Here is a 17,627-nt window from a genome sequence, read left to right on the forward strand (position 1 = left end):
GGAGGCCATGAAACGACAGCATTCCCATTCAGCTCGGCTTTATTTGCAGTTTTTCATTTATATCTGTTAATTTAAACATATCTGCTGTAAAATATTTTTTATACAGGAATCATTTCAAAAATGAGAGACTGCAGAGAAAATGAAAAGCATCGTTGTGTTGTTTCCAACTCTGCTAGGCGAACTTTAAGTTTTGGGTGAAGCAGTCCTTCAGTTCACAGAGAGAAGCCTGAAACGGGACTGCACCGGCAGTGTCGGAGACCCAGCTGGCCACAGAGGTCCCAGTCCACCGAGGGGTAAAGACATCAGCCAAGGTTCCACTTCCCTCTCAGCTGATCTGCAGCAGGTCGTAACTTCCTGCGTTCTCCACCTCGTGTTTGTCGTCCACCTGCAAACACAGTGTAATCACCTGACTGCTCATTAAAGCGAATAAAATCCTCCTCTCAGTCGTCAGAGTGAGAGCCTGAAAGGTTTGAATGAAACAGAGTGTGCTGTAAACCGAGAGCAGACTGCAGTCTGGTCGTTGGTCACAGCTTTCATTCTGAGCTGCACAAACGTCCGCCGATGACTCACCGTGACCGCCGACGCACTGGACTCGCCAGCCGCTGGCGCCGCTTCATACACCGGGTTACAGATGTTGCGGCTGCTGTTTGTGGGCGGAGCTTCTTCCTCCCCGTCATCCTCCTGTCAGAGCAACCACAGGAGTAACTCGAGTTACACGAGTGAAGATCGATAGTGAAGCTGCGTCAAATAAAAATGTCATGATGAGGTGCGTCACACTGACAGCACTCCCCTGGAACCTTAGCCTCAGTGCAAAGTTCCAGTCTGACCTTGAAGTAGTGGAACTGGAAGGGTTTGGTGTTGTTACGGTAGAAGCGGTATCCCACAAAGATGGCTCCGCCCACCAACGCGATCAGCAGCACCACGCCGATGCCCATCCCAGCTTTGTGCGCCACATGCATCTGCAGAGCCAATCAGAGAATTCAGGGGGTCAGATAAGGAGTGTGCATTCTGATTATGGAGGCAGGTCGGACTCACCTGTGGGTGAGGGGCCGGGGCCTTTAGGGGTCCCTGAATGACGTGGATGATCCCGTTGGCAGCCATAATGTCAGAGTCGCTGACGAAGTGGTCGTTGATGTAACGAAACGACTGAGAGAACGAAACCAGATTAGAACTTCATACAAACAACTGAAACAACACACAAACACACACTCAGAGACACACACACACACTCAGACACATACACACAGAGACAGGACAGTTCTGTTTGCTCTCTCAGACACCTAAATGAGTTGGAAAGGCGGCGCTTTAGCAAAGGTAGCCCATAAACATGAGGGGGACACTCTGAGCACGTTTAGGTCAGATCACTGTGCTGCAGAAGACTTTTGGTCTCCTCTGATTCAGATTGACGCAGTGAGCAGGAGGAGAGAGGCGTGTTAGTGTAGCGGTGCATGACAATTGCATGAGCTTGTTTCTGACCAGAGCCGACGGGTCAAGCTGGTCGGCGACTCCGAGGACGGTCAGACTGCCGACTCGAGTTCTGATCCGGCTGCCGTTCTTCAGCTGGCTCAGAGGGAAAGCCTGACCCTCCGACAGGTGGAACTCGATGTCACGCAGAGACAGAGTCTGGAGGAACGCACAGGTGAGCACACCGATGTAACTGTATGTGTGACAAAATTAAAGGGCCCTGGTGAATGGCTCACCTGGTTGCTGGGCAGGCCGCGGTTGTCAGGTACGAACAGAGTGGACTGGACAGTCAGGTTACTGAGACGCTGCACGAGCTGCTTCCCCGACTCGGAAGCCTGGGAGCAGTTCAGGATTTGCTGCAGAAGGAGGGATAGGATTGTACACGTGCAGGCAATGATCAGTGGCATCTGAGCGATCTGACGTCACTTACGGTGAGGAAGTTTGAGAAGCTCGGCGTGGATCTCAGGACCTGCAGCAGATTTCCAGTACAGCTGAAACCGTCCCCAGTGTAACCTCGTTTGCACTCGCACTTCACCTCTGAAACAAAGATATACGGGCCGATCATCTGCACGTAACCATGGCACTGAGCACGCTTCAACTAACAAACCTAGTCTGTGCAGACTTCCAGCTACTGTGAAGGAACAAATGTGCCTTTTCCCTCACAGCCAAATTTTACTAAGTATTTACAAAGTTTAAATAAAGTGCACCTCACCTGCTCATATCTTAATAAACACACTGTCTGCATTATAGAAATCTGACAAACAGATTTACTTTCACTCGTGTTCACATGAAGCCAGACGTGTCATCATCTTCCTCCCTCACCTTGCATCCTGTAACAGAAGGTGTCCCAGGTCTCGCTCAGGTTTTTGCGGGTGCCGTAGTCCACGATGCCCACGTGTCCGAAGCCACACTTTGGGTTGGAGTAGGTGGTGGGGTACGCCACCCGGGCCTGGTCCAACCAGCCAGCAGCACACATGTTCAGCCCGCCCTGCAGAGCCACACACAGCCGACATGTTTCAGCAGGAGTGCCAGGGGCTGACGTCAATTGTCTGGGAGCTACTGTGATGTGTTCACTGACCTGCTGAGCGTAGGCCAGTTGAGTGTACGTGGCCAGGCGGCCTCCCTCTGCAGCGCAGGCCTGCTCAGCTGCCGTGTAGTTCAGTTTGTACTGACCTTTCTTGGAACGATAGTGGAACACACCGAGCATCGAATCTGCACAACACATAAATATCAGAATGTACGAAAAATAGTGAGGGAGAAGTTCAGCATGTCAAGGTTATCAGTGAAGGGAACACTCAGCTCCACCTACAGGGAAGAAAAAGGAACACAGATTAATGAATTCATCCATGTCTTCTTTTTCCATGAAGGTACAAAAAGTTATGATTCAAGTATAATTAGAGATATTCTGAGAGTTATTCATTCATTGATGATTCATTTGAAACAACAGTCAATTTCTTAAACACTCCATGTATGTTTTAGTAAATACCCGCTACTCTGTGCAGCAACACCCCTGGTGTGTAGCTGCTGCTGACACAAATGAGGCTCAGAGAAATTTGAATTGAAAGATTTGACGATCAGCAGGAAAATATTAATCTTTGTAAACACATCACAACAGACACAAACTTTCTGCTCCACTTCAAAAAAAGTCAGGGTTCGAGCTCCGAGGGTTAAATCGGCTGCTGTAAGCAAACGTCATGACCTCGCTCACAATAACAATATGCATTCACCCTGCAAGAAACACTCCTGCTCAATACTTCATCATCCAATGAGCTTCCACTTGAATGACGTTCACGTGTACCTTCAAAGTGGAGGTCGGTGCATTTGGCGTCGCGATGACACTGGCCGTTGTTTTGCAGACAGCGGCTGATAGGCAGCTGTCTGACCTCACAGGTCACTCCGTCTCCGATGTAGTTGTTCTTACACATGCACTTCCTCCTCCCCTGTGCACACGCACGCACGCACACACACACACACACACACACAGTTTACAGGTAAGTAGGACCTGATGGTGTAACCTTAGAAAACAAGTCCCATGTCGTCCTTACCGGAGCCGTCATGGTGCATACAGCGTGTTCATGGCAGCCTCCATTGTCTCCTAATGCACAGGGGTCGATGGGCTGACAGGTGAACCCGTCTCCAGTGTGATCTTTGGGACAGGTGCAGCTCACCTTACCTCCATTCTGTGAGCACTTGGCCCCCTTAGCACAGCCTCCATTCCAGATCTGACAGATGTCCACCACTGCAGGGAAAGATGTACACACTCAGCTACCGTCATTTAACCTCCAAGGACCTGGCATCCACATATGGGGACATCACATTTTGGGTTGTCTAGATCACAAAACTAAATTTTGCTCTTTCAAATGGCTTTTAAATGACCCATATTGCTCAAAGGAGCACAATTGTTGTTTCTCATTTTCTTTTTGTACTCGGAAAAATTCTGCTATATTCAGACATCAAATAAAGAGTTTTGCACATCATTACTCAACTGTGTATAGCAAATATAGCACAGAGAAATTAAAAATGCATGCCATGAAAGAGTTCGGGTTAAATGAGATTGAAAGAGGTTAAAAGAGAGATGGCACCTCATGCTGGTCCACTGTTACCTGTGCAAGTGAATCCGTCACCCTCATGAAAAGGCCGGCACTCACAGGTGTTGTTTGCCTTACAGACGGCTTTTGGAGAGCAGGCTGGAGAACATTGAAAGATCTCAGCTGGAGGAGACACAGAAACATGAGTGTGATTAAAGTGCACAAACATCTACTTTTCATACCTGAGTATTTTTATTCTTGGGTTTGGTCTGAACTGCGCTGAGAGCTGGCGAGTGTCTTTAGGACTGATCGGTTTTATCTAATTCAGTCTAAGCCAACGAAGGAAATGAACTCACTCTGCTGAACGTCACAGCGGTCTCCGGTCCATCCGGCCTCACAGAAACACAAACCCGTACCTTTCCACCCGTCGTCACATGACCCATGCTCTGAGCAGTTACAGGCTGAAAAACAAGCAAGTCAGGATAGTAAGAGTGTTACAATCTGACGCCGCAGAGAAAACCCCGTCTATTACTCACCTTTACAGGTGGGTCCATAGAATCCATCACTGCACAGCTCACAGGACGTGCCTCTGAAACCTGTGTCGCAGGTACAGGTACCGTTACCAAGCTGACCGTCATCACATTTCCCACGGTTATTGCAGGGAGATCTGAACCCCCCAGGACACCCTGCACAGAGAGCAGAGAAGGCAGTCCATCAGTAGCTGAATCAATCAAATCAATCAGTGACGTAACCTGCTCATTTATATGATGTCACTGAGATCATTTGCATTTTGAAATGCTCACTGAAGTACTGGTGAGAAGGGATGCACCGATACCGATATCTGGTATCGGCCTCGATACCACATTTTCTAAAGTACCAGTACTCGTTAAAAGTCCCCCGATACTGGGGACCGATACCACGGTCTGAGACCTGTCTATGTTTGAGCGGCATGTAAGGGGTTAATCACAGGCGCCGAGTGCCCGCCCCCAGGCCCCGGCTGCAGCTCAGAGCTGGGAGAAGGCGAGGCGAGACAAGTCAGCCGTGTGGAACTATTTCAAAGTGAACAAAGACGCGAAAACAAAGGCAAATTGTGCTCAGCGAAAGAGTTTACCCACGCTTATTTACCCACGCTTATTAGCACAGAGGAGCAAAGCTGATGCTATAGCAGTGGGACGGAAAATAGTTGGGCATTTTAAACATTCCGCCTTAACCTACTCCCGCCTCGATGACATTCAGGGACAGCTCAACCAGCCAATAAAGAGACTGCAGCAGGACGTACAGACGCGCTGGAACAGCACGTATTACATGCTCCAGTCCCTCATTGAGCAAAAGCGAGTGCTGGGGGTGTCCGAGCACGAACTCCCTGACTATCTCACCGCTCACCAATGGGCTCTTATGGAGAAGACTGTTGCCATCCTCGCCCCCTTTGAGGAACTAACTAAAAAAGTGAGCAGCTACGACGCACTAGCCTCTGATGTCATCCCAGCTGTGACTGTGCTAGTGAGACTTCTAAACAGAGAAACAGACTAGGACCACAGAGTCAAGGCAATGAAAGCAACCTTACTGGCAGCTGTCAAGAAGCGCTTCAGTGACGTCGAGACCAACCCACTGTACTTCATCTCCACCATACTTGACCCAAGGTAAAGTCTGTGTGCTATAGGTATTCAATGAGTATAGCTACAGTACTAAATGTAAGATTATTTTACATCTGAAATATTATATATTTGTAACTAAAATACACAAATACAAATGTATGCAATATATATAATATGAAATACATTTCCCTTATTATTACCAGAAAGTCAAATGGCTGGCATTTGTCACAGTGGTTTAGGGGAAACTAAAATCACTCCTATTTTTCCACATATTAATACATTTATGAATTTTGTGCAGGTATAAAGATCGCTTCTTCGCCAACAACACTGCTCCAGAGGCCAAGCTGCACCTGAAGCAGGAGCTGCAGATGATGTCCAGAGCTGAGGCAGAGGGGAGTCGGGCAGAAGCTGCAGAACCTCCTGCTAAACTGTTCCTCAAGGCCCAGGCCAGCACTAGCAGCAGTCTGGACACTGTATTTGACGAAATCGCTAAGGAGCAGCCCCAGGCAGCACAGCCGCTGGCAGCAGGTGCTGCCATTGAGCTCGACACATACCTCGGAGAGGCCCCAAGCCCTCGTGAAGACAGTCCTCTGAAGTACTGGGGTGTCAACAAAATCAGGTTCCCCACTTTGGCTAAAATAGCCCGTAAATACCTCTCAGCCCCATGTAGCAGTGTGGAAAGTGAAAGGCTTTTTAGCTCAGTGTCACACATTATAGATGAAAACAGAAACAGTCTGACTGCTGATAATGCAGAAAAGCTACTTTTCTTTAAAAAAAACCCTGCCACTCACTTTTTCTCTCCACTAAGTGAGTCATCTTAGACTTGATGTTAATACCTACCTCAGTTGCACTGACTGCCACAGTTCTATGTTGGTGGATGTTGTTAGTTTATTCAAATATTGTGCACTAAATAGCAAAGATGTTTATTAATGCCCCTTGTGTTGTCCAAAGTGGCAGAGTTTACAATAAACTGAAAAAAATACTTGAGTTGCACTGTCACTGTTTAAATTTTTTTTTTCATAATTATTTATTCTGTAATATGTTGCATACAACATGCTTTTCATTTTAAATAAATGTTCTTAATTCCAAACCATGCCTTGTTTGTTTTTTGTTAAATTATAGGACTAAAGCTGTTACCTGTAAATTTAAATCATGTTTTTATTAAGTACTCGGTATCGGTATCGGCGAGTACTGAAATGCAAGTACTCGTACTCGTTTCCAAAAAAGTGGTTTCGGTGCATCCCTACTGGTGACCTATCCAGGTGTACCCTACCTCTCACTGGGACAGACCCTCAAATCATTATCAGTGATAACCTCAGCACCAACCCTAACTCTAACCGCAGCCAATCAGGATATTTATTCTTTGGTTTTAATTAACGATATAAAAAGCTGAATATTCTGTCACACAACAAAAACTGTTCAATTTCACCTAAAAAAGTTTCAAAAAATTTAAGAAAGACTGAAGAAATGGTTTTAATATGAGGATGACGTTGTTATCTCACCCAGACAGTCTCGTCCGTAGTAACCACGACAACACTTTGGCTCCCACATGTTAAAGGTGCAGATGGGGCGACAGCCGGTGTTCTTAGCAAAGGAAAAGGTGGGCAGATCACACTTCTGAACCTCCTGAACACAAAAAACAGAGACGTTTCCTTCGAGGCTCAGCCTGACAGAGGCAGTGAGTTTGTTAAAGATGGGACTCAGACCTTACGAATGCCTCCTGCAGGACAGCGAGTGGAAGAAAAGCTGCATACTCCACAGCTTGTCTACCACAGAAGAAGAAAAGAAAAGATCAAATGAACCATCAGCTCACCTGCAAAAATCTTTTTATTTCTGCTGCTGTGGGAAATGTTTGACTGATTTTAGGACCATCTAGCTTTTTTAAACCCACACTAGTGTGGAGTTGTGGCACACTCCACTGCCAGGCTCTCGGTGCTCTAAATCATTTTTCAGACTGTTCACCGCTACAGGAAAAATAACCAGAAACTAAAACATGAACACAGCAGGCCTCTAAGACTGTAGATTAGGCCAGGCTCTCACCGTTACTTTCACTGTGTGAGTACACTTCAAGCCTACGAGTTACACACAACCCGTGCTCCAACACCATCAGCATTAACAGTTTACACAGTCAGAATCAGTATGTCTGGTTGTTCCAGGTAGCATTCAGATGCATCTCAGACAGTAAAGTGAGGATTCACCGGAAGGTCAAAGGTTCTTTGTTCATCACAGCGTCCTCCGAGGCTGGGAGGAGTTAGCAAGCAGTCGATCCCGTAGGCAATGCCCGCTTTAAAGATGAGGTGTCTCTGAACAATCCGACACTTCCTGTTGTTGATGAAGATTTCTCCCTGTTCAAAAAGACAGTTGGTTATTTGGAGTCCATGTTTGTCTTGTTTGTCTTCTCTGTAGATTTCTCTTACTGTAGTACTCACAATGTTGTCTGTCCCACCACAGGAGAAGGAGAGCGGCGAACCCTGCAAACTCCGAGCCGAGTCCAGGAAGATCAGTCCTTCAGCGTAAACCTGAGATTAAAGGCATTTTAAACTAAACCTGAGAAACCACCTGACCTGCTTCAGCGTTTTTACCTCCACAGCACCATGTTTGTTCTGCGATAACCTCCCTGAGGCACCCTCACATTTTATCCCAGTTATCAAATCTTTCAGAGCTGTTCTTCCAGCTGCCACGCTGTAAAGTGTCTAACGCTTCTCTAAAAGTACCCTCTAAAGAAGTTTTACCTTCTGGCTGTGCAGGATGTGGTATTTCAGGTACTCCATCAGCTGGGGTCGATTGTGTTGGTGGAACAGGAAGTCCTTCTGTTCCTGCGGCAGAGATGCCATGACACCGTCTGACGGCAGGAAGATTGTCACCGGCTGGTACATGATATCATTCACCAGGTCCATTACACCTGTGTCCTGAAAAACATGAGATTTCATGCGAATAAAACTGGCTAACAGGACACCAGCCCTTCTGCTAGTTCACTCCACAGTCCACTCCATCCATCTATGTGTGAGTATATTGGTGGCTTAAGATGCGGATCCACAGGGTGTTGGTGTGGCTCGTGCTCACCTGGGATTTTTTTTTATCCATCATTCATCACCCGGCGACAGCTCTTCTCCAGATCTGCTACAGATCTTTTGCGGCTTCGTTTTTGCCTGGCTGTCTCTCCACCTGTGGCTCTATACTTCTACCCGGACATCGCCTTCCAGCCCGCCGCAGGTATATCCACCGAGGGCTTCCGTGGAAGTTCAACATCAGTGACACTAACTCAATATTTTCCATCTGGTCAAAAACTCGTCGTCCTCCCTGCAAGACTGACCGGGCTGTTGACCACAGTGTGCTGGCCCACCTGGCTAAATCAACTAAGCCTACTGTCAGGCATGGCAACTCCAGCATCAAGTTTGGTCTATTAAACATCCGCTCTGTCACTGGTAAGGGACATCTCGTACATGATCTCCTCTGTGATCGTAAGTTGGACTTTCTTTGTTTGACTGAAACATGGCAACAGCCCAATGACTTTGTTTCTCTCAATGACTCCACTCCATCTGAGTTTGTTTACACCTGTCAACCTCGCATCTCGGGGAGGGGCGGAGATCTCGCAATAATTCACCGGAAGCACTGGAAAAGTACTCCCTGTCTCTGCCCTTAACTCCCATTCATTTGAATACATTGCACTACAGCTCCCTGGATCTACCCCCACCATCATATGTACTGTTTATCGGCCACCTAAGCCAAACAAGGAGTTTTTAAATGAATTTTCTGCTCTTCTCACTCATTTCTCTGTACTTTTTCCAAATCTGATCATTGCTGGTGACTTCAATATTCATATGGACAATGATAAAATCCCTCTTTCCAGAGATTTTACCTCCTGCCTGGAAAGTTTTGGGCTTCTACAGTACATAAAATTTCCTACCCACTCTAAAGGTCATATCCTGGATTTGGTCTGTTGTTCTGGCATTACCCCCACCCATTGTAAAGCCACATTGTTTCCCCAGTCTGATCATATGTTTATTTCTTTTGATGCAAACATAACCGCTTCCAAAAACTGTATCTCTCGTAATATCACTTTTAGGAAAATTAGTAATATTAACCCAGCTGTTTTTTCATCTGCCGCTCATGACCTTCCATCTATCCACTGCTCCTCAACCCCTCATGAACTCGTTTGTCATTATAATGTCAACCTTTATAACCTTCTTAACATATTTGCTCCCCTTAAACATCGAACAGTCTCATTTTCCCGTTCAGCTCCATGGTTTACCTCCGACCTGTGTCACCTTAAAGCTAAAGGATGCCAACTCGAACGTCTATTCAAGAAAACCAGACTTGCTGTACATAAAGAAATGCACAATGATCATATTTTGTTCTATAAGGACTGCATTGCCTCAGCCAAATCTGCTTACTACTCTGGTTTAATTAGTTCTAATGAAGGTAACTCCAGGTCCCTCTATTCATTGTTCAGTAAAATTACAAAACCTCCAGACACATTCCCCTCTCAGATGTATTCTGTTGATTTTAGCAACTCTCTTATCTCTTTTTTCACTTGTAAAATCTCAGACATTCACCATCAAGTTAAGTCTTTAGGAGCTCCTGACTCTGAAGTAGACTTCCTGGTTCCCCCACTGTCTTCCTGTCTGTTATTTTCAAGCTTTACTCTTCCCTCCATAACTGACGTATCTAATCTCATTAAAAAATCTAAGTCATCCGCCTGTCAACTTGACCCTCTCCCTACTGTGTTACAGGGAGTGCAGAATTATTAGGCAAGTTGTATTTTTGAGGAATAATTTTATTATTGAACAACAACCATGTTCTCAATGAACCCAAAAAACTCATTAATATCAAAGCTGAATGTTTTTGGAAGTAGTCTTTAGTTTGTTTTTAGTTTTAGCTATTTTAGGGGGATATCTGTGTGTGCAGGTGACTATTACTGTGCATAATTATTAGGCAATTTAACAAAAAATAAATATATACCCATTTCAATCATTTATTTTTACCAGTGAAACCAATATAACATCTCCACATTCACAAATATACATTTCTGACATTCAAAAACAAAACAAAAACCAATCAGCGACCAATATAGCCACCTTTCTTTGCAAGGACACTCAAAAGCCTGCCATCCATGGATTCTGTCAGTGTTTTGATCTGTTCACCATCAACATTGCGTGCAGCAGCAACCACAGCCTCCCAGACACTGTTCAGAGAGGTGTACTGTTTTCCCTCCTTGTAAATCTCACATTTGATGATGGACCACAGGTTCTCAATGGGGTTCAGATCAGGTGAACAAGGTGGCCATGTCATTAGTTTTTCTTCTTTTATACCCTTTCTTGCCAGCCACGCTGTGGAGTACTTGGACGCGTGTGATGGAGCATTGTCCTGCATGGAAATCATGTTTTTCTTGAAGGATGCAGACTTCTTCCTGTACCACTGCTTGAAGAAGGTGTCTTCCAGAAACTGGCAGTAGGACTGGGAGTTGAGCTTGACTCCATCCTCAACCCGAAAAGGCCCCACAAGCTCATCTTTGATGATACCAGCCCAAACCAGTACTCCACCTCCACCTTGCTGGCGTCTGAGTCGGACTGGAGCTCTCTGCCCTTTACCAATCCAGCCACGGGCCCATCCATCTGGCCCATCAAGACTCACTCTCATTTCATCAGTCCATAAAACCTTAGAAAAATCAGTCTTGAGATATTTCTTGGCCCAGTCTTGACGTTTCAGCTTGTGTGTCTTGTTCAGTGGTGGTCGTCTTTCAGCCTTTCTTACCTTGGCCATGTGTCTGAGTACTGCACACCTTGTGCTTTTGGGCACTCCAGTGATGTTGCAGCTCTGAAATATGGCCAAACTGGTGGCAAGTGGCATCTTGGCAGCTGCACGCTTGACTTTTCTCAGTTCATGGGCAGTTATTTTGCGCCTTGGTTTTTCCACACGCTTCTTGTGACCCTGTTGACTATTTTGAATGAAACGCTTGATTGTTCAATGATCACGCTTCAGAAGCTTTGCAATTTTGAGACTGCTGCATCCCTCTGCAAGATATCTCACTATTTTTGACTTTTCTGAGCCTGTCAAGTCCTTCTTTTGACCCATTTTGCCAAAGGAAAGGACGTTGCCTAATAATTATGCACACCTGATATAGGGTGTTGATGTCATTAGACCACACCCCTTCTCATTACAGAGATGCACTAATATGCTTGATTGGTAGTAGGCTTTCGAGCCTATACAGCTTGGAGTAAGACAACATGCATGAAGAGGTGATGTGGACAAAATACTCATTTGCCTAATAATTCTGCACTCCCTGTAGTTAAAGCCTGTCTTCCCTCGTTCGCACCTCTCATAACCAATATTATTCATTCCTCCCTGAACACTGGAATTGTTCCTGAAGCACTGAAAAAGGCTTCTGTTATCCCAATTCTTAAAAAGCCTGGTGCAGACCCCAATAACTTTGATAATCTTCGCCCTATATCAAATCTCCTCTTTATTTCAAAAATTCTTGAAAAAGTTGTCGCCGCCCAGCTTCATTTACATCTCAGTGACCATAATCTCCATGAACAATTTCAATCGGATTTCTGCCTCAATCATAGCACAGAAACTGCTCTGTTAAGAATTACCAATGACCTTCTGATGGCAGCTGATTCTGGTCTCCTATCCATCCTCATCCTTCTTGATCTTAGTGCGGCGTTTGATACCATTTCTCACAATATTCTCCTGAACCGGTTAGCTTCCATTGGTATTAGTCACACCCCCCTTGCCTGGTTCACCTCCTATCTCTCAGACCGCACTCAGTTTATCCAATTTAAATCCCATTCTTCAACTCTCTATCCTGTTTCTGCTGGTGTGCCCCAGGGTTCAGTATTGGGGCCTCTTTTATTCATTATTTATATGCTTCCTCTTGGTTATATATTCCGAAAATATAATATAAATTTTCACTGTTATGCCGATGACACCCAGCTCTACCTTTCTTCTAAACCCAATTCATCTCTCCCACCTACCTCCCTCTCAGACTGTCTTATTGAGATTAGATCCTGGTTCTCCTCCAATTTCCTCAAACTAAACAGTAATAAAACTGAAGTTTTACTTGTTGGTACACCATCTATCTTAACCAAATTCCACAGTTTTTCCATTAACATTGAAGATTCTCCTACCCTTCCCTCCCCTCAGGTTAAGAGTTTGGGTGTCATACTTGATAATACTCTTTCATTCCAGTCTCACATTAATTACATAACCCGGTCTGCTTACTTCCATTTACGTAATATTAACCGACTCTGTCCCTTCCTTACTCCTCATGCTGCTGCCATCCTTGTCCATAGTCTTATTACATCCCGTATTGATTACTGTAATTCCCTCCTATTTGGTCTCCCTAAAAGGTCCCTTCATAAACTCCAGCTCCTTCAAAATTCTGCAGCTCGGGTCATAACTTGCACTCCGTTAAGAGCTCGTATTACCCCAGTTCTTCAGCAGCTTCACTGGTTGCCCATAGAAATCTTACTCCTTACATACAAGTGTATCCATAAATCTGCGCCTTCATATTTGTGTGACCTGCTCCATATCACCACTGTTTCCCGCCCTCTCAGATCATCATCTGCTATTCATCTTACTGTTTCGTCCTCACACCTTATCACTATGGGGAACAGAGCTTTCAGTCGCTCTGCTCCTCAGCTCTGGAACTCTCTTCCTCCTGCACTAAGAAATATTGACTCCCTCTCCGTATTTAAGACACAGCTCAAAACACATCTGTTTAAACTGGCTTATTTGCTTTAATGCTGATTTTATCTGTTGTCAAGCTCTGTTTTGTAATTTTAACTTATTTTATGTATTTTATGACTGTTGTAGCCGTCGCATTGAAATGTAATTATTATGTGATTGCAATGTTCAAAATTTGGTGCTTAATCTGGATTCATGTTGTGTTGTCGCCACCTACTGGTGGGCCTGAGTGTGGCGCTTTGTGGTGCGCATGCTTTGGGGTGAGGCTCAATTAAGCGCACGTGTCACCAGAGACTGAAGGCTCGAGCCAGAAAGAGAATGCTAGCCTGTGCAAAGGGTGGAAATATAGACGATATGGACTACAATTGCTCATGAATGTTCAGTAGAAAGGCGCACACGGTATGTTGGTGCATTTACTTTGTGTGTATGTTTTATTTGAGTTGTAATTTTTGTTCTGCTGATGTAATATCCGTGTTTTTCATTGATCATTTCACCATAGTTTTTCACGGTGTTTGCTGGTGAAAAGAAGATTAAAATACTGGCTGAACATCAGTTGGAGCATGGCCCTTTATTCTACTTCGAACATGAAAAACCTTCAGGAGCAGTTACAACTGTTGTTCCTTTTATTAATTGTGTTCTTTGTAAGGTGACATTGGGTTTCTGAAAGGCGCCCTCAAATAAAATAAATTATTATTATTATTATTATTATTATTATTATTATTATTATTATTATATGTGTGTGAGTGTGTGAGGGAGTTTGCATGTGTGTCCTGATGTTGTAGTCTAGGTGTTCGTTTGTTACAAAACCCAGAGGAAGTGATGTCATTGTGCAGCTTGTCTAAATGTTGTGTTAATGCTGCTTGTTGTTGTGTAGTATCTCATTTTAACATGAGCTTTGCTGATATTAGTTATAGTATTGTTGTGCTCCACATGTTTGAGCAATGATCGGACAAAGTGAACAACAGTGACACACTTCTTTTGCCATCACCAGTGTGTGAATGTGTGTGTGAATGGGTGGATGACTGGATATGTAAAGCGCTTTGGGGTCCTTAGGGACTAGTAAGGCACTATATAAATACAGGCCATTTACCATTTCTTTTGCTCTGTTAACATTGATATATTGGTTTAAGCACTTTGGCTGTAATATATGTTATTGGTGCACCACTTCAGAACAACAGTCACCTTAAAGTGCAATATTAAAATACAATATTAGAGTAAAAACACACACAACCAGCTAATTCTCTATAAGCAGCTCTTGTTGTCAGTGAGAAGGAAGAAGGGGAAGTTGTAGCGTGTTACCTGTAGCAGTTTGTAGAAGGTTCGATAACCGTGACGTGCAGCCACATCGGTCAGGTTCAGCTGAGAGTCATCCTGCAGGAAACCATCAGAATGAAGGTGTGCATGAAACATTACAGAAAACATAACATCCAGAAAGTCTACAGTCAGACAGCTGCTCACAGTTTCAATGAGCTAGAAAAAAATGCTATTATACCAATAAATAGATTTTAGAATATATTTAGCCTATTACATGTTATTTAATAAACAGTAATTAAACAGGTCATGAAATAATAGACAGCTTATTAACTAACATGTCACTGTAACAGTAAAGCATTCAGTGATCATTTTATAATTCAGTAACAATGGTCATTGTTTTATATGATAATAAAGCTCTAACCAGTCGATCCATTCAGCATCAGCTTCCCTGATTCCTTATTCCAAAATGACCTGATGGATACTTACAGGGGCGAGCATAAAACTGTCTTTGTCCACATCTGGAGGATACAGAATCCTGTCAATTTCATGGATGATTCCATTCACACTGAGGTCATCGCTCTTTGTCACATTTGCCTGGTTGATGAAGACACTGCCCTGAAAAAAAAAGCCAAACACAAAGTGTCCCAATAACAGAAATAAAACTGAAGAATGCTTGTTTATAATAAAGCATCGATTCGGCCTTTGTTTATTGGCAGGATTCATAAATATAGATATAAATCTATTAAACCAGCTGAGGGCTGACCTGGGTGATGCTGGTGGTCAGCACGAGTCCAGACAGCGATGTCAGGTTTCGTGGTTGGCTCAGGTCAGCAGCCAGGAGAGTGTGACACATGACGATGTGGCTGCGCAGGACATTAGCGTACCGCTCTCTCTTCCGTCTCATCTAAAAGATAAAATTACAAACTTGTTAATTTCTGATTCATCCTGAGCTGACCAGACTCTGATGTAATTACAGTGTGTCTTCAAAGACACGCTGATGTTTGTCCAGCAGTAACCAAAGGTCTGACCTCGCGTGAAGTGTTTGTCCTGAAGGCCTCGGGGTCTGGAATGAAGACAGTGAATGGCCCTCGCCCTTGCAGGGAAATCTCCATTATCTGAAAACAGAGTTCTGTTAATGCAATTCCACCAGCAGGGGGCGACAGAGGGGAGCACTACTCACCATCAGACCAAAGTAAAAGTCCGTGTGACGACGTGTCTCTATTTCCTGTAACGAGACAACAGTTAGTGCAAAGCCCTGCGGCGCCGCTTTCATTGTATTTCAGCTGCTCACCCTCGCCACAGTGCCTTTGCAGGTCACACCGTCGCCAATGAAATTTTGCCTGCAGGTGCAGCTTTGAGTGCCTAGACCTGTCATGTTGCACCGGGCATTCCGATGACAGCCGCCATTGTTCTGGAACATCAGCATCAACACGTGAGAGGGTAACAGCTTGAATTGATGTGGTCTTTACAGCATAAAAGTAAGAAACCTTTGACAGAGACAGGAGCAGCATGAAAACCTAGAACTGTATGTGCAACGCTCAACCTCAGCTTCAGTGACCAGAAAAGGAAGCACATCAGCCTCAGACAGCTTTCAGGGTTGTTTTTGCTGTCTTGACAGGACAGCAGACAGGTGGCTGTATGCTGCTCTTCTGCAGCATACCTGGGTCACCAGCTCAGCCAGGTGAGCCTTACCAGAGCCAGAGCACTGACTGAAAACACGACTACCACAGTTCCTGTGCTAAAGGAGGCGAGGACATTATTATTGTCCTGGGAACACTGAATAGAGCAGCCTAACAAGCTTCCTCCTTCACAATAGGACTTATGGGTGTAACTCTTGCCTCGCAGTTGGTGTTTTCTTACAGGGAAAGTGCACCAAGATGAGTGCTGCTGTGATTTGGTGCTACTATGGGCTGTATGTGTGATTATTAGCTGAATGATGTAATCATCTGATTCTGAATCACTCATCTTTCCCACAGCTTGAAACCAGCCAGAGTGAAGACAAACTCACCTTTTGGCACAAGTCGATGATGTTGCAGTTCTTCCCGTCACCGGTGTAAAATTCCCTGCAGACACAGGAAGTCTGCCGAGGAAAACAAAGTCACATTTAGCGCCACTGTCAGCAGAGAGCTGTGCTTAAAGTCAGACTGTAGAGGTTAGCTAGTTTTACTTTGTTCGGTCCAACGTGAATGCAGTCTGCATTGGCATGGCAACCCCCGTTTCCTTTCAGGCAGGGATTTATCTCTGTGGAGAAACACAAAACTCCACCTGGTTATCTCGGATTCACGATGCGTTCAAGCTTTTTATCGTGTGTCTGATAACTTGAGCTGCTGCCAAGGATCGATGCTGAGCCAGAGCTTTTAAATTCCTCACAGCACAACAATACCACAAACCACGCAAATCAGCAGAGCTACTTAATTTCAGTCATTTTGCTGGCTCTGAAGGCTTTTCTGATTGTCTGGAATCCTTTTTTGCTGTGATGCTGGAAGAACTAATATCTGGAATATTTTGCATTGGTATTTTTGCTTTAACTTCGCAGAACTTTCACAAAATGCTTTTTAAGTTTTGCATTACTGCAGACTTTGTCCACCATAGTCAGACCATTACACTACAAAGCACATCCTTCTAGTATTACTGGATTTATTGTCAATGCTTTTGCTTTAACTTTCACGATTGTATTTTGCACTCTTTCATGTCCCCTGTAATCCTCAGTGTGATTGCCTCTTAGCTAATTTTTGCTTTTAAAAAAAATTTTTTTTATATAAACTGATCTGAACAAGTTAATGTTGACTCGGAATAATTAAATTTTCCTTTTTAAAAATCGTTTTGACTCCTTGTACCAACTATAACTAAGCCAGAGCAGCTGTGAGCAGGTGTGAGCAGTTGTGGCAAGTGAGTTTACCGACACACACAAGTCCGTCGCCCGCGTAGCCGGCATTACAGACACAGTCTCTTCGGCCGGGTCGAGTCCTCTTACAGAGAGCGTACAGACTGCAGCCGCCGTTATCCACCACGCACGGATCTATGGCTGCATGAGTCACAAAGTGTTCAGTAAACTTTGCGGTTCACAGGAATCCTCTTTAAAAAGCTCAGACCAAAG

The 17,627-nt window shown here is 44.6% G+C and overlaps 2 protein-coding genes across 2 annotated transcripts in view; one reads left to right on the forward strand and one right to left on the reverse strand.

The window, feature by feature from the left end:
• stab2 (stabilin 2) overlaps positions 1–17,627 on the reverse strand; it is a 35,950-nt gene continuing 18,323 nt past the window's right edge. The window contains exons 42-69 of the mRNA XM_085436104.1: positions 17,430–17,555; positions 16,698–16,771; positions 16,539–16,610; positions 15,822–15,941; positions 15,711–15,755; positions 15,559–15,645; positions 15,294–15,434; positions 15,017–15,145; positions 14,576–14,647; positions 8,320–8,496; positions 8,017–8,106; positions 7,786–7,932; positions 7,294–7,353; positions 7,090–7,213; positions 4,529–4,678; positions 4,349–4,453; positions 4,068–4,175; positions 3,510–3,703; positions 3,263–3,404; positions 2,543–2,676; positions 2,287–2,452; positions 1,895–2,001; positions 1,701–1,820; positions 1,477–1,623; positions 1,036–1,146; positions 828–959; positions 571–681; positions 1–385 (exon numbers count right to left, since the gene is read on the reverse strand). Coding sequence (XP_085292230.1) covers positions 326–385; positions 571–681; positions 828–959; positions 1,036–1,146; positions 1,477–1,623; positions 1,701–1,820; positions 1,895–2,001; positions 2,287–2,452; positions 2,543–2,676; positions 3,263–3,404; positions 3,510–3,703; positions 4,068–4,175; positions 4,349–4,453; positions 4,529–4,678; positions 7,090–7,213; positions 7,294–7,353; positions 7,786–7,932; positions 8,017–8,106; positions 8,320–8,496; positions 14,576–14,647; positions 15,017–15,145; positions 15,294–15,434; positions 15,559–15,645; positions 15,711–15,755; positions 15,822–15,941; positions 16,539–16,610; positions 16,698–16,771; positions 17,430–17,555 — 3,251 coding nt within the window. The 3' untranslated portion in view covers positions 1–325. The remainder of the gene's footprint in view (positions 386–570; positions 682–827; positions 960–1,035; positions 1,147–1,476; positions 1,624–1,700; positions 1,821–1,894; positions 2,002–2,286; positions 2,453–2,542; positions 2,677–3,262; positions 3,405–3,509; positions 3,704–4,067; positions 4,176–4,348; positions 4,454–4,528; positions 4,679–7,089; positions 7,214–7,293; positions 7,354–7,785; positions 7,933–8,016; positions 8,107–8,319; positions 8,497–14,575; positions 14,648–15,016; positions 15,146–15,293; positions 15,435–15,558; positions 15,646–15,710; positions 15,756–15,821; positions 15,942–16,538; positions 16,611–16,697; positions 16,772–17,429; positions 17,556–17,627) is intronic.
• Positions 5,395–6,594, forward strand: LOC146689227 (zinc finger BED domain-containing protein 4-like). Its single transcript, XM_085436105.1, has 2 exons — positions 5,395–5,632; positions 5,886–6,594. Exons 1-2 carry the CDS (start codon positions 5,541–5,543, stop codon positions 6,406–6,408), a joined length of 615 nt encoding a protein of 204 aa, XP_085292231.1. The 5' UTR covers positions 5,395–5,540; the 3' UTR covers positions 6,409–6,594.

Source organism: Copadichromis virginalis, linkage group LG17 (assembly GCF_057382275.1).
Source record: "Copadichromis virginalis isolate Kocher_CV1m ecotype Utaka linkage group LG17, C_Virginalis_male_GT1.1, whole genome shotgun sequence".
NCBI classification, from domain to species: domain Eukaryota; kingdom Metazoa; phylum Chordata; class Actinopteri; order Cichliformes; family Cichlidae; genus Copadichromis; species Copadichromis virginalis.